At 47.3% G+C, this 15,401-nt stretch overlaps 2 protein-coding genes across 4 annotated transcripts in view; both read right to left on the bottom strand.

Moving 5' to 3' along the window:
• Window positions 1–6,374, bottom strand: part of LOC102300915 (disintegrin and metalloproteinase domain-containing protein 9) — a 25,847-nt gene extending 19,473 nt beyond the window's left edge. For 2 of the 3 annotated variants that reach the window (XM_042215842.1, XM_042215841.1), the window contains exons 1-2: window positions 6,220–6,374; window positions 4,622–5,608 (exon numbers count right to left, since the gene is read on the bottom strand). In XM_042215842.1, coding sequence (XP_042071776.1) covers window positions 4,622–4,706 — 85 coding nt within the window. In that variant the 5' untranslated portion in view covers window positions 4,707–5,608; window positions 6,220–6,374. The remainder of the gene's footprint in view (window positions 1–4,621; window positions 5,609–6,219) is intronic. The other variant, XM_042215840.1, reaches the window with a different exon arrangement.
• A 2,049-nt stretch (window positions 6,375–8,423) lies between these two features.
• On the bottom strand, window positions 8,424–12,484 carry ercc6l (excision repair cross-complementation group 6-like). Its single transcript, XM_005950740.3, has one exon. It carries the CDS (start codon window positions 12,430–12,432, stop codon window positions 8,746–8,748), a length of 3,687 nt encoding a protein of 1,228 aa, XP_005950802.3. The 5' UTR covers window positions 12,433–12,484; the 3' UTR covers window positions 8,424–8,745.
• Window positions 12,485–15,401: the final 2,917 nt, after the last annotated feature.

The raw sequence follows: 15,401 nt of genomic DNA, 5'->3' as shown, positions 1-15,401 counted from the left end.
CACGCACGCACGCACACGCACACGAGGAGCCTCGCCACCCTGATCAGACTGTATTTAAAAGATGGCCGCACCCTCTCTGATGTACTGCCAAATGACTCGCCCTCTGCTGGGCGCTGAGAAAACTGCAGGTTCACATTATCAGACCCTGAAGCTCCTTTCATTGTGATTACGGTCTGTAGGTCCAAGAAAAACACCATGAGTCATGATTCAGGGAAACTGTGAGTGTGTGTGTGTGTGTGATTCATTCATTCAGACTGGACGACTCAGTGGAAACTTCTCACAGAAAGGACTGGTTTCATTTTTCATCTGATTTTTCTTTCCCCTCTCCGTGAATCGCTACCTTATTGTGGTGGAGTTGTGTGTGTGTCCCAGGGAAATTGGTCCTGGGTGAGGGACCAGACAAAGAGCGCTTCAGAAGACCCTTATGAAGACAACATCGAGGGAACAGTTTACCCTGCCCGGGATAGGGTTACCGGGGCCCCGGCCTGGAGCCAGGCCCGGGGAGGGTGCCCGAGGGCGAGCGTCTGGTGTCCGGGCCCAAAGAGGAGACATGGAAGTGGAGACTCTGTTGTCCTGCTGGGAGACTTCAATGCTCACGTGGTTAATGACAGCGAGACCTGGAGGGTCGTGATTGGGAGGGACGGCCTCCCTGATCTGAACCTGAGCGGTGTTCTGTTATTGGACTTCTGTGCTAATCACAGTTTGGCCGAACACCTTGTTCGAACATAAGAGTGTCCATAAGTGCACGTGGCACTAGGGCTGCTCGATTATGGCAAAAATGATAATCTCGATTATTTGACGATATTTATTTAACAATAACAATGTATTGAATAATGACTTTAAAGATTGTCAAAAAATAATATAAAATAGTGTGCAAATACTGATAACAGTGCAAATGTTTGCAATATAAAAAATAAATGAAAAATGTAAACATCTATGTTTAGTGAACTTTGCAGTGTTGCTCTGTGGTGCAGCTACAACACTGTAGCAAAGTTTACACACTATGTCTAATTGATCCACGTCTGACTCCGCGAACCCATAATGTTTCCACACCACTGACGTTTTTTTTACCTCTCTTTTCAACCAACAGCAGTCACTCTCCTCTCCAAATAACTTCTGCTTAGCTTTCCGAGCTTCCCTCGGGTCCTCTTAATTGTTGTGACACGTGTTCGAAATGCAGAGAGGTGCGCTCGATTTGCCACACGGAGCAGCGCGAGAGTAAAGCACGAGGGAGGGTGCTAATAATCGGCTCAGTCATTTTTAATGATCGTTGAAAGCCCAGATCGTAATCGTGATTAAAATTCGATTAATTGAGCAGCCCTACGTGGCACCAGGACGCAGGTCGATTTTGTAATCGTATCAGCAGACCTGCGACCATATGTTCTGGACACTCGGGTAAAGAGAGGGGCTGAGCTGTCAACTGATCACCACCTGGTGGTGAGTTGGATCAGGTGGCGGGGGAGGACGCTGGACAGACCTGGTGCACCTAAACGCGTAGTGAGGGTGTGCTGGGAACGTCTAGCAGAGGCCCCAGTCGCTGCAAGATCTTCAACGCACACCTCCGGCAGAGCTTCAACAGCATTCCAAGGGAGACTGGTGAAGAGGAGCTGAGTGTAAAAGCGAAGCTCTCAATTTACCGGTCGATCTACGTCCCTACCCTCACCTATGGCCACGAGCTGTGGGTAGTGACCGAAAGAACGAGATCGCGGATACAAGCGGCAGAAATGAGCTTCCTCCGAAGGGTGGCTGGCCTCTCCCTTAGAGATAGGGTGAGAAGTTCGGCCATCCGGGAGGGGCTCAGAGTAGAGCAGCTGCTGCTCCACATCGAAAGGAGCCAGCTGAGGTGGTTCGGGCATCTGACAAGGATGCCTCCTGGGTGAGGTGTTCCAGGCATGTCCCACCGGGAGGAGGCCCCGGGGCAGACCCAGGACACGCTGGAGAGATTATATCTCTCGGCTGGCCTGGGAACGCCTTGGTATTCCCCCGGATAAGCTGGAGGAGGTGGCTGGGGAGAGGGAGGTCTGGCCTCTTTGCTTAGGCTGCTGCCCCCGCGACCCGGCCCCGGACAAAGCGGATGAAGATGGATGGATGATTTTTTTCAAAAAGCAAAAAACGTCAACGTGTTTTACTGTAAAACACACACGCACGTACATACACGCACACGCACACAGGGAGTGCTCAGCAGTGCCTTGAGCTCAGGTAAGACGGCACAGGTGTGTCCAGACATCGACATGATGAACTAAGTGAGCGCTTCAGTCTTGGGGTTACTGTTCTATGCAGGCGATACACAGCTGTACGTGTCACTTCCTGTGTGTAGCCTGTGTTCACAGTTTCTACTCCAAACTGACTCAGAGACACTGGTCCATGCTTTCAGTTAGAGTATTGTAACGTTTCGTTTGCAGGACGTGACCACAGACATGTGACCACGTGGCCCTGGGACTGAACGCCATTGGCTCCCAGTTTAAGACAGAATCACCGTTAGAATCCTGTTGGTTCGCCTCTCTGACCTCATCACGGCTCTCAGCTGCACACCGTTTCCTCTCTGTCAAGTTTTATTTGCAGCTTTCAGCGTAAGCCCACACAGGTTTTTATGTTTGTGTCCTCAGCGTTTAGCATATTCAATATTAATGTTATCAAATGTACTCTATGCATAACACTGTCATAGTGACATCAGACATCCAAACAGGAGCTGTTAAAGCTTTCCTTTGATAGTTAAAGAGGGTTTCTGCTCTCACACAAACCTCTGCACTGTGGCATGACCGCCTAACTCACTGCTCTAAAACCACATCGCAGAACAGGAAATCACAACTGATTAATATCAGATTCATGTGCAGAAACCTCAAACCGAGCAAAGAAGAGTTTCCCGTCTTCCTGTTTCCTAGATCTGTCAGCTCCCAGGGGTTTCAAGAAGTTAGCGTGTGTGAACATTAACGATGGTCTAAGAAAGACTCACAAATACGGGAACAAATGGAAACGATCCGCCTGCAGATTGGTAGATATGACTATGATGAAGAAAAACTGCACTTTCAGGCTGAGGATGGAAACGCTGCACTGGTCTCAGCACGCTAGTTATTCAGCTCCGCTCAGCTGGAACCAGAACCAGGCGCTGAACAGGAAGGAACCACGCGGTTTGGTCACCTGATAGCTCAGTGTGGCTGTTCTCACAACTGTTTCAATAAAGTTTCCAGAAAGAAAAGGCAGCTCTGACGGAAGCACGCCTGAAAACTGAAACCCACCGCTCAGTAAAGTAAGCACCACTTCCTCCTGGGAGATCCCAGCTTCCTTTCCCAGGCCGGAGCAGGAGTAAAATCTGCTCCGGCCTGAGTGCTCACGCTCCACTTTCCCCCTCAGACCTAAGTTCAGCTCAGAGAAGCTCTGAGAGGATCCATCAGCAGGTCCAGGTCACTAAGGCTACGTTCACGCTGCAGGTGAAAGCGCATGAAATCCGACTTTTTCAACCCTCTGCGACTCATATCCGATCACGGTGTGACAGTGTGAACGGCACAAATCCGACCTGGGTCACTTCCGTATGTGGTCCTGAATCCGACACATATCTGATGTTTTAGAAAGCGGCTGCTGTTTGACGGTCACGTCGCATTAAATCCGTCTTTTACGTCCCTGACACAAGACAGACGCCGATTATCAGCGCCGGAGAAGACATCGCGAACGCTTCCTGTCCGTCCAGTACAACTGCTGGGAAGACAGTGTTGGAGAAACGTGAACATTTTATTTGTTCTGTATAATCTGCAGATTCTGACAGAAGTTATTTTGTTATGTAAATAACAAAATAACTTTATAACTTAAAGCAAAATTGGGAAACGTAAAGACTGTTTGTTCTGGGTCCAAACAGAGCGCGCTGTGTGTGACGTCTTCTTTTGCGCATGCGGCCGCTTTGAGCGTTTGCTGTCGCATTTTATTTGTAGTGTGAACGAGCAGACAAAACAATCGGATTTGAGCATTAAGACCTGCAGAGTGAACGTAGCCTATATGATCTGCTGCTGGTTTGGATCGCTCTGTGCAAAAGTCCTGAGCCTCAGCTTCACCACTCTGAAGCTCTCGGGTACTTGGACACCTGAGCAACAGTTACACTAACTGGCTTTAAATAGCTGGAGGACAGCTGATGAACAGCTGGAGGATTACAGAGGAGCGCTGCATCAGAGGAGAGGCTCGGGCCTCGGTCATCCTTATTTCCCGTCTAAGCCCCGCCCCCATTCTCTTTCGTCTGATTGGCTGACTTTAGGAAGCTGCAGAGGGGCCCGACCCAGTGCTTTACCTTACTTTTGCACACGCGCCCGTCACTTTGTGAAACTCTGGCCACATTTAACATGAAACCTTAGAGCTAACTAGATCAGATGGAACCTCAGCGTGCTGCGTAAACTCCTACCTGTGCGCTCACCTGTGCGCTCACAGAGGGAGGCAGGAGCCAGAGTCGGTGTAACCGTCCTCTCACTCCGATGAAGATTAAACTTGGACACATTTATAGAAACATTTCAGATATTTGTTCGCAGTGACCGTCAGAGCAGCTGAGGGTGGACTACACCTCCCGTGATGCCCCGGGTCAGTGTCCCTCACAGGGCCCGATAAACCTCCCACTCAGCGTGCTCTTCCTCACCCCTCTCACCTCTGCAGTGACCGTTTCCGATGAACAGCAGGAGGAAGAGGAGCCAGCTGATGCCCAGCAGCTCCACTATCCCTCCCATCTTCATCCTCCTCTTCTTCTCTCCTGAATTAAAGTGCCTCCTCTCCCTCCGTGTGTTACTGCAGTCTGCGCTCTCTCTGTCTCCCCCCGCGGAGCTTCATGTTCAGCACCCAGAGCAGCTTTTCTTCCTCGGCCGGGCCATGGTAGTCTGTCCCGGGTCTACACCGTCCGCGAGCTTCCCGCCCGGACCCCAAAATGTCCCAGAGGTCAAAGGTCAGCCCCGAGTGTGTGTGGGTGTTTGCTCTGAGAAGTCCCGTCCGAGCTGAAGCGCGTCTGATATTTCTCTCCTTGGAAACTCGACTGAAGCTGAAGCAAGCTGGCGGAAACAGCCGCAGCTTCCTGTGCGGTTCTTCAAAATAATAGCATCAAGACCAATCATCTCAAGAGGAGCAAAACTAAAATCATAAAATTTAAATCAAGTCCGTCTTAATAATGTTCCAGTAAACACGAATATCAATGAATATAAAAAGATTTTGAAAATTATTTTAAAACATTGATTTGATTACTGGATGTGGACCTCACACAAATTACCAGAAGTGGACAAAAGTCAGTTCCTGTAAGGTCAAAGGTCACATCAGTAGACTTGATAGATGTAGATGATAATGAATACAGTCAACAGGGCACAGTCTCTGTTTGCATTTTTACTTGATTTGATGATTCATTCCTGTAGGCAGAGGTATGACGTTTGATCCACATCAATGAAAATTACAACCTGTACCACACACTCTGAGCTGAGCGTGAACAGGAAGGACAGACTGCAGTAATAGGACGTTTGATGAAACACTATAGGATGATCCCTTTAAGGACCTTTTCAGCTTCCTGTGATCCTGCCAGGATCACCTGACAGGTGTTGAGTCAAAACTCTGAGCAGTGGAGCTGAAATCACTCCATTCACATCGATGTCATTACCTAAAAAACAAAAACGCATTGAAGATGGTCTCATTAGTACTATATAGTGTTTGGATGACTGTTTTCTGTCTGTTACTCTCATGTGAACTCCAGGATCTGATGCAGATTCTAAAGTCTTTATTGGTGATTAAATAAAGTAATATTTTCATGCCAGGCTTTTGAACAAAATAAGCTAATCAGCTAATCAAGAAAATACTATAATTTTTTTCTATATAAACCCATAATTAATGCTGTTTTACTCACAGCAAATACAAATTCATGATCACAGGAGCTGCTTCACTCCACGGAGTACTTTGAATAAAGGTGACACTTCGCTATCTGACCTATGTAAGTAAATTAAAATAACGTTCAGCACAATACTTTTCTCTCTGCACAAGCCCAGGCTTTTATTTTGAAGTCAAAGCAGCTCACGCAGAGGTCAATGGACGCTTTCAGTTCACGTGACAAAACTAATATGCCGTCAAAGTGCGCACGCGCAGATTCTTACGGCGAGCACAGTGACGTATTCAGTTTGTGTAAAAGCTTTAAACTTCAAAAGCAGACGTGTGTCACGTGACAGGAATAAAAACGTCATATTCTTATTAAACTAAAACCGCTTCTCTGAAACTCACCTGAGCCCAGGTGTTGATCACAGACAAACAGCATAGTCACGTGATTTATCAGAACGCAGCTTCAGTCAGCCTGACGCTCAGTGGCGGTCCTAGCCTGTTTGGCGCCCTGGGCGAACACTCCCCCTGGCGTTACTGGCACTGCTGTAACTGCAGCCTCGTCGTCTCGTCTCTATATGCTGGACTGTCTGTAGCGGAGATGACAATAAAGTTTACTTTGACTTCAGCACCGCGCAGGCGCACTGAGGGCTCTCGAGCTCACTTTTCATGTATAAAATTTTGAAAAAACATCGCTGCTAAATCTGTATCATGATGTCTGGTGTTTTTGTGTTTGTTGCTTTGTTTTTATTTTGCGAGTTGGTTATTAGACGCCGCCCCGCCCTCTCCTCCCTGTGCCGCAAGCAGCAGGCGCACCTCGCAAACAGAGGGCGCCCTTACTCCCAGCAAATGGGCGATAGAAAACCGATCGGTGCCTACGACATTCCCAATATGCGCTGGCTGATGTCGGGGCAGCATGAGTACGAGCAGTTTTTTTTAATTTATTTATTTTTTGCAGATGCCCGTGATGCCGCCCCGGGCAACCGCCCGTGTCAAAAACCGCTACTGCTGACGCTTCAGGGAGCAAACTGACCAATGAGGCGCTGACTTTGAATACAGTGTTGTGCCAAAAACTGATTGCTGCCATAAGCTATAAATGACTTGTTGGTCTATAATACGTCAAACATGTCAACTTTACATTTTTGGCAGTGACTTTTATATCTCCTTTATTTATCCAGTTAAAAAAAAAAAGTCAGAAATTGCAACAAATAAAACAGTTCTGTAAACACTTAAAGTGGGGAAAAGACGGGATTGGTCATAATGAAAGTACAATAGCACAGAGTTATTAAGATACTTTATGAAAAGGGGTAATTTTAAGGTTTTGCCTATAACCCTGTTATAAACCCTGTTCATGTAAAGATATTACTCACACTGGAAATCAGTTTTTGGCACAACACCGGCACAGAGTCCAGGCAGTGTGGAGGTGACAGGAGGACAGCAAGCTGGAGTCCACATGTGCAGAAGAGGGAAGGTGATGATGATGAAGGTGGTGTTGGGAGAGGCATGGAGGCAGAATCTCCTGCAGCAGCTTACACTTAATGAATCACGTGACCTCCACTTAAAAGTGTCACATGACTGCAGGTGGAAGTTGTTTTCAACCAATCAGGGTGCAAACCTGCTCAGACCCGTGCTGGGAATAACCTTGTACTTTACTGACAGTATTTATACTTTATCATAGTACTTGTGTACTCGTGCCGTGACCCTGCCCCCTCTACATTTATGACATCACGCATCACAGTATTTTAGAAACCTGTCAAACACACGTTTCAAATTTTATTTGTATTTATCCAGAAAATAAACCAAGTTCATGTTTTTACCCCAAAATCTGAAAGCAGTGAGAAATCAGAACATTGAACCCATAAAACTGACGTCAAACATTAAATAACTGGAATCTTACATCTTATGATGAGCTTCATTATTCTTCAGCTTCTTGCTCTAACAGTGAACTTGAAGAAGAAGAATGTTGAATATTTGCACACCAGTGATCACAGAAACATGGAAATGAGCTGTTATGACCTCACACTGATGTTTCATGTTTTCTGGATTTGTTTCTGCTCAAATACTCTGACCTTCGCGACCTCATTGGACAGGAAGTGTGGGAACGCGTTCTCGCCGCTGTGTGCGTCTCGTCAGTTCTGCTTTGTAAACGTAGGTTTGCAGCACTGACTGTGAAGCGTTTCAGGAGATGACAAATCCCAACACGTTCGGTTCTAAAGGGGAATGTAACCAGGATTAAGAGCTGAGTCAGACGCTTCAGAGGGACCTAAACTCAGGTCTGACCCACCGATGTATCCTCAGCACTTCCTGCTGAGTTTATGTTCTGGTCTCTGCACAGCTGGCTCACAGCTGTGTGAAGTCTTTTATGGGCCATCGGACGATTTAGTTATGATCTGTATATAAAAGATGGATGTAGCTTCCTGTTGTGAATCCTAAACCTGCATGAGGCTCCTGCTCAGCTGATCTGAGGCCCAACTGGATAAAACAGGAAGTTTATTTTGGTGGGTTTAGGGCGGGGAAAACTTTTGAGTAGGCCAAACGCTCTGCAGGAGATTTCTGTTTTCAGAGATGAAGCCGTTCATTACCTTAAAAATAACAGTCATGAATTCAAATTAGACAGAAATATGAATTTTAATTTGACAAATTTCAAAGTATTTTACAATAAGTACAGGTTACAGATGAAAATCAGATCAAAGATGAAAACTGACCATTTCGTGGTGGATGATGACACACACCTGATTCTAGTTACATTACTGAAAGAAGAAGTTCAAACAGGAAGCTTTCTGCAATCAGCTGAGCTGTTGAAACATTAGTCACTCAGCGCGATCTCACGGAGAAGACGAACACGGCAGACATGTTTGAAAGATTTACAGCTTTGGCGTGAAGCGGCGGGCCGGCAGAGCTTGACCTCACCGCCCCGATCGTCCTTTTCTGTTAGGATCTCCTCGCCACCTGACTCAGCTGCCGGTACAGCTGGATGGTCATGAGCTGGATCTCCGGATCTCCGGGTTTGATGTCGATGGCTCTGAGGAAGAAGTCCAGGGCCTCGTCCAGCTCAGCTTTGCTGTAGCACTCCCGCCCTCGCTGCACCAGCGAGTCATAGCTCTCGTCCTCGACCTCCTTTACACCTGTCTCGGCGGTGCACTGATCCATCGCCTCGTTTGATACCAACTCAGGCTCGGTGGACGTTTCCTCCAGGAGGCTCCCTTCTCCATATTCCTCAGTGTCTCCTGACTCAAAGTCTCCTTCCTCCTCAAATTCCTCCTCCATCTCCTCTTCTACAAACTCCTCCTCTGAGTTTACAGTCTCTCCACTGGGTTCCTCCTCCTCAACCTCATCATGAGCCAAACCAATCATGTCCTCTTCGGCCTCATCTGAATGGACATCCGAAGCATCAAAATCATCTTCATGGCTGTCCTGGTTGTCCATGTCCTCAATGATGGAATGGAGGAAGGAGCGGTGAGAAGCCACGGACGTGTTTCCACCAATGCTCTTTCGAGTACGGAGCGGCGTGGTGCCAGTGCACGCTGACTTTGGCGTCGATGCTCCGGAAACCTGGAAGGAGTTCTCAAGCTGCCCATCATCCTCCTCCTGCGTCTCCTCTTCACTGTCATAAATCACAGCAGCCTTTTTCTTCCTGATACCCACGACTGAGTCATGTGACTCATTGAGGCTGACGGAGCGGCCGTTGCTCGCGCTGTAACTTGATGCTTCTTTCTGCTGCCACTCACAAAGAGATTTACCCACGTCGAAACTTCCCTCCAGCTGCAGCTGAGACAGCAGCTCCTCCTCCTCCTGCAGCTCCTCCTCCTCCTGCACCACCGCCTCACCGTGATCGGCGCCACTGTCCTCCAGCTGTAGGTTGAAGTTGCCATTCAAAGACTCGAGCTCGCTGCAGATTCTGGATGATGTGTCGGCTCCGAGGCTCAAACTGGAGACGCGCAGCGCGGAAAGTCTTCTGTTCTCTGGAGGAGTGACGTGAGGAGACCCCAGCTCCATCTCGGAGTCATCGTACTTCAGGGTCAAATGTCCCATCATCTTCTGCTCATCTTCATCGGCTGCTGTAACATACAGACTCGCGGCCGCAGATTCATTGAGTCCTTCTCTGACTGAGGTGTCAGCTACGTCACCAGCCTCCATCAGCACCACAGATACCTCGATCGGATCTGCCGCCTCCAACAAGTTCCTTTCCAGCTTCACTGACGGGTGTTTCGGAGAATCCAGGTTCTGCTCAGCGAGGCTATGGTGGCTGACCTCTGCTGTGCTCTCCTCTGCAGTCAGATCAATCACTCCCTTGCTGAGATTCTCCAGAGTGGCCTCCTTCCCAGAAGCAGTCTGTTCCAAATCCACCACAGCTGGAGACCAGGCCAGGCTCGTGTCCTGCTTCGGATATGAAGGATGTGGTTTCTTCTCATGGGACCGCTCCCGGCTGTTGTTGTCTGCTGGGTATCGGAGCCATGCCGGCTCCGTGCTGGACACCATGCTCTCTGCCAGCTGCATCTGCAGCTCAGACTCCGCCTTCATGAGCTCCTGAGCCTTCTGGACCCGCCCTTCGATGTAATGATGCTCCTCTTGGTTCTCGAGGGCCTCGTCGTGGTTGATGTCAAGTGTAAACATGAGGTCATGGTCAGAAATCCCAAACATCTCCATGGTGTGGAGGTGTGTGATATGTTTGTCGAGCTCAGGGTCAGTGCGCCGGTGCCTGGCGTGCAGCGCCTGAAGCTGGAGCTGTGTAGAGGAGGACCGCGTGTCCTCCAAGGTGAAGAGCTCCTTCAACTCCTGTTTGCTGAAGTACCGAAACGGGTTCTTCTTGTCCCCGGTATTCTGCCTAATAAGAGAGTCTTTGAAAACCTGCCGGCGGTAAATCTTCTCCTCCACAGTGCCGCAGGTGATCAGCCTGTAGACGACGACGTTTTCAGTCTGGCCTATGCGGTACGCCCTGTCAACGGCCTGGGCGTCTGTCGCAGGGTTCCAGCTGGGGTCGTAGATGACCACCCTGTCGGCTGCTGTTAAGGTGATGCCGACTCCACCGACCTGGGTGGTGAGGAGGAAGACTGAGTACCGTTTGTCAGTCTGGAACAGAGAGATGAGCCTCTCTCGCTCTGCGATCTGAGTGATGGTTCCATCTAGCCGCAGCACTTTGAAGCCTCTGTTGCCCAGGATGCGCTCGATGATGTCGAGCACCTTCCTGTAATGGGCAAAGACGAGGGTGCGGTGGCCTTCCTGCCTGAGCCGATCTAGGAGAGAGAAAAGAAAGACCATCTTCCCAGACTCTGAGATCAAGGTGTGATCAGGAACGCTGGTGATGCTGTGATCGTTGGCCTCTGTGGTCTCCTGGCAGTCAGCTGCACTCTCCTCCAAGCCTAACTTGGCTATGGCGGCAGCAGAGAGGAGCCTCGGGTGGTCGCACAGCTTTTTCAGAATGTTTAACTCAGCTAGAGGCGATCGGGTGGTCAGCAGGAGCTCTCTGATGTGGTCCAGCGATATGAACTGCCTGTAGATGTCCTCCTGAACGGCACTCAGGTAAGTCCAGACAATCAGGTCGTTTTTTCTCGTCAATTTGGGCATCACCGCTCCAGAGTCTGCTTCAAGGTTTGGAACATGGTCTTCCATTTCCTCCAAGTGTTCCTTGTTACGTGTGCTGTTTGTTTTGTTTTTCTGTACTTCGGACTTTGTCCTGCGCAGGAAATACGGTTTTATTATTGCCATCAGGTTCTCTGACATCCGGGATCCCAGCGCCTTTTCTCCTGGAGTGGCGTCCTTCTCCCGGGCCCGGGTGATGGGGTTCTCGTACTCCGCTTTGAATGTTTTCGCCATGCCGAGGAGGGTGCCCTGACAGGCAAAGTCGAAGAGAGCCCACATTTCTCTCAGGTTGTTCTGGACCGGAGTTCCTGTGAGTAGAACTCGGTTCTTGGACGGTATGGCGTAGGCACTTTTGGCGGTTTTGGTGGTTGTGCTTTTTATCTTGTGAGCCTCGTCCAGGATCATATAGTCCCATGTGAACTCTTTGCCATTGTAGGTGGACAGCTGCTGCCAGTTGTTTAAGAGCATCGTGTAGGTGGTGATGATGACGCCGCACCTCCTCTGAACTTTCTCCAGATTCCTGGTCCTCTCTCCTTTGCTGATGCCATGAAACTCCTTCACCCTCATGCCCGGAGTCCATTTGGAGAACTCCTTGGTCCAGTTTGTGATGAGGGAAGTCGGCATGATCAGGAGTGTGTGTTTAGCCAGCTCATTGTCGTACATGCCAGAGAGGAATGATATCACCTGGATGGTTTTGCCCAGTCCCATGTCATCAGCTAAAATCCCGCCTTTCCGGCCATCTCTGTAGAGACTGTACAAGAAGGCCACTCCATCCCTCTGGTAGTCGTACAGCTTGTCATACAGCTCTTTAAAAAGCATTAAACCGCTGCTGTTAACATTAACAAACTCGTCATCATCTTCCTCCAAGTCATTCTCAGCGATGAGCTCTTCGATTTTTTTGATCCGGCTTTCCAGTTTGTGACTGTGGTGAATGTTGTAAGCCAGTCTGAAGAACTCCAGCGCTCTGTGCAGGTCTCCCTGTCGGGCAGCGTCTTTGCCATCTTGAATGAACCTGAACGAAAGCAAAGCAAACGTCATTAGTAAGTAATGCTAGAGCTGGGCGATAGAACGATAACGATATGTATTGTGAAATAACTTTTTCTCGATAGAAAGATTAAACTATTGTGATCGACCTCACCGCTCGTCCTCTTAAAAAAAAAAAAAAAAAAAAAAAGAAGAACAGCCAATCCAAATTAAGTAGCGCAGAGCCGAACCAATCACAGCCGCAGCGTCACGTCACGTGACTTGTTACGTACAGCACAAGTGCCAAGCCGCACATGTGTATTTGTTTGGGAAGCAGCCAGCCGCCGTGCCGCCGGGTAACGGAGGAAATGAGTGCGCCGAGAGCGCGACCGAAGGTTACCGAGGAGAAGACAGACGATGGTTCCAACGCCGGAGAGATTGTTGAACGGAAGAGCCACAGAAGCTCCGTAGTGTGAAGGTATTTCAGTTATTTCAAGTCTGACAAAAACAGAAGCTGCACTGTAAATGTGCCGAAAGCAAGTCTGGAAATACAATAAAGCGGTGCAGCTCAGTCTCTGACTGGAAGCGCTAATTCGTCATTCGGCTTTTGTCAGACTAAAGTAACTGTTAAAACTGTTTGAAAAGCTAAGCTATACAACAAGGAGAGATTGAGAATTTCCTTTTAGTTCTCAGTTTATTTGATATTGACAAAAGTTAGTCAGTTTTGTCTGTTCTTCTGTAAAACAAACTAAGATTTATTTTTAGAATTAATATTTTGTTTCTAAGTGGAATTGACAGTTTAGTCTGTTTCGTTTGTTCTATTTTGAAACTTAAACGCTTTAGCGGCTGCCTTTTGTGTAGTTTGCAATATTTGCCTTTATTTATCTGAAAAAGTCTCATGTTCCTTAAGTACATCTACCCTGTTGAACTTATTATGGGAAATAAATATTTAAATAAAAACAAGCTGCTGATTATTTCACATTTTACTTGTGAGCAACGGCACATTTAAATCTTACAAATATAGTTATTTGGCTTATATCGTGATATCGTTATCGCCTGAAATGAAAAAACATATCGTGATATGAAAAAAATCTCATATCGCCCAGCTCCAAGTAATGCCTAACGCTTTTCTTTCCAAGCTCCTTAGACTATGATGACCTGGATGACCGAGGACCTTCACAGACAGTAATGATTCGCTAATGATAGTCTTTGAGTGCAGGTAAACCGTTCACCTGAGGGCAAAACAGGACAGGTCTGCCAAAATGCATCACGCAGTCACCGCTGGGTGTGTGTCAGTGATTTCACTTTTGTGAGTAAATAATTAGTGGGGGATGGAACAGGAAACATCAGGATGGAAACCCCTGAAGACCAGAACTGATGGATCTTATGTAGTTACTAACAATTCACAGAACTGTAGTTACATAAATAACAGCTTTACTGAAAGCATCAGGGATCGCTTCTGTTTCTATCAAATTTACTCTGATATTAAAAGATCAGATTAAAGTGACAGTTTTAATTCAAACTTGTACATGTAAAACTGAGATATGTATTTAATACATTCACTTTAGTATCCGAGTTTGTTCTCACCATTATGGCGAGCATCTGATCAGATAACCCAAATTAACAAATATTAAGAAGACTTAAAAAAAAAAAAAGAAGAAATAAAGTTAAATTATTGTCTAATGTCAGAGAAAGTAGAAATTAGATTACAGTTGGGCACAATTAGTCCACTATCAAAATCGTCAATGACTAATTTAATAGTCAACGCGTCGTTTGAAGCTTTGTATGATCCTGAAACCTGCAGGAATAAGTAGCAGGATTTAAGAGTGTAATAATGGACTGAAACAGAAGATGGCAGCACTGCATGTACAAGGATGCCAGCAGCAGTGAAGTCTGGGAGCATAAAAGAAGAACGTCCAACGCAAAATCTGCAGAGTGGAACTTGCCTTCCATGGCAGTGCTGGGAGGAGGCACGTCGTGGCTTCTGACGACAAAGTGGTACCATCGTCTCAGTAAGCGAATTGGCCAGTTAGCTGCTAACAGCAGTGAGCTACTCATACTGATAGGTGTAAATGTTATGTTACTGCACTGCTAAACAATACGTTCGCCTTTGATGGACGACTTTGTCACCAAGCCAACAACTTGCACACCTTGGCACCAATTTTTGGGGCCTTTCGTTTTGTTGCTACAATCTGAAAATTTCATTAAGAGTTGATTAAACTATCATCTTGTCTTTATTTTTAGTTAGCACATACCTTAAACACTTCAAGCTGTAAGCTAATGATAGTTTGAGCAGATGCTGCTGGTGCAATAGGCTGTATGTTTTCCATCCAATGGATACATGATCTGATTAGTCGACTAATCGCAAAAATAATCAGTGTCTAGTCGACTATCAGAATATTCGTTTGTGGCAGCCCTAGAATACAGTGCAGTTTATTTGGAGCTGCATGAACATAAATAATTTGGTTTCTCCACTGAAACGAGCTGTGAACAAACAGGATGTAGGGAAGTCGTTCAGTTAAGCTTAAAGTGGGAAATGTGGCCTCATCCTGGAAAGCAGAGCTGAAGGAAAATTCTCGATGATTTAACCTTACAGTTTGAACAGAAGACTGAAAGCATGTTTCAGCTTTTCCTCCTCACCCTTATCTTCCCTGCTTAGCCTCTATGTCCTTGTCTTGTCTTGTGTGCATTTACTTACCCTGGAACAGTCTCTCACTGTCCTTCTCTAAAACCTAAAAGGGAACTATGGATTTGATCAACTGGTCTCTGACTGCTATTGACACCCTTTACGCACTCATCCCCCTCCCTTCCAAATGCTAGAGTGCTAAATTCGAGCTGCTCACAAAGGAGAAATCAACAATATTCAACATTTGGACACCACAGCGCCAGCTGCTAGGCCCAAGGCTGGAGCGCACCAAAACAACTCCCTGATAACGACTGTGTGATGACTATTCTTCCCGTCCCCCTTCCAAACGCCTTTGATGCTTGTTTCCTGCGGGGGAAGACAGCGGGTCTGCGTGCCGCGCTGAAATGATAGCATGGTG

This window comes from Haplochromis burtoni, unplaced genomic scaffold, assembly GCF_018398535.1.
Source record: "Haplochromis burtoni strain Fernald_Lab_line unplaced genomic scaffold, NCSU_Asbu1 Contig_839, whole genome shotgun sequence".
Lineage (NCBI taxonomy): Eukaryota > Metazoa > Chordata > Actinopteri > Cichliformes > Cichlidae > Haplochromis > Haplochromis burtoni.
Note: the sequence above shows the minus strand (reverse complement) of the source record. Positions and strands in the feature narration are given on the sequence as shown.

What these genes read in the sequence shown, in the direction of transcription:
- ercc6l (XM_005950740.3), bottom strand. Translation starts at nt 12,432, where the DNA reads ATGACGTTTGCTTTGCTTTCGTTCAGGTTCATTCAAGATGGCAAAGAC.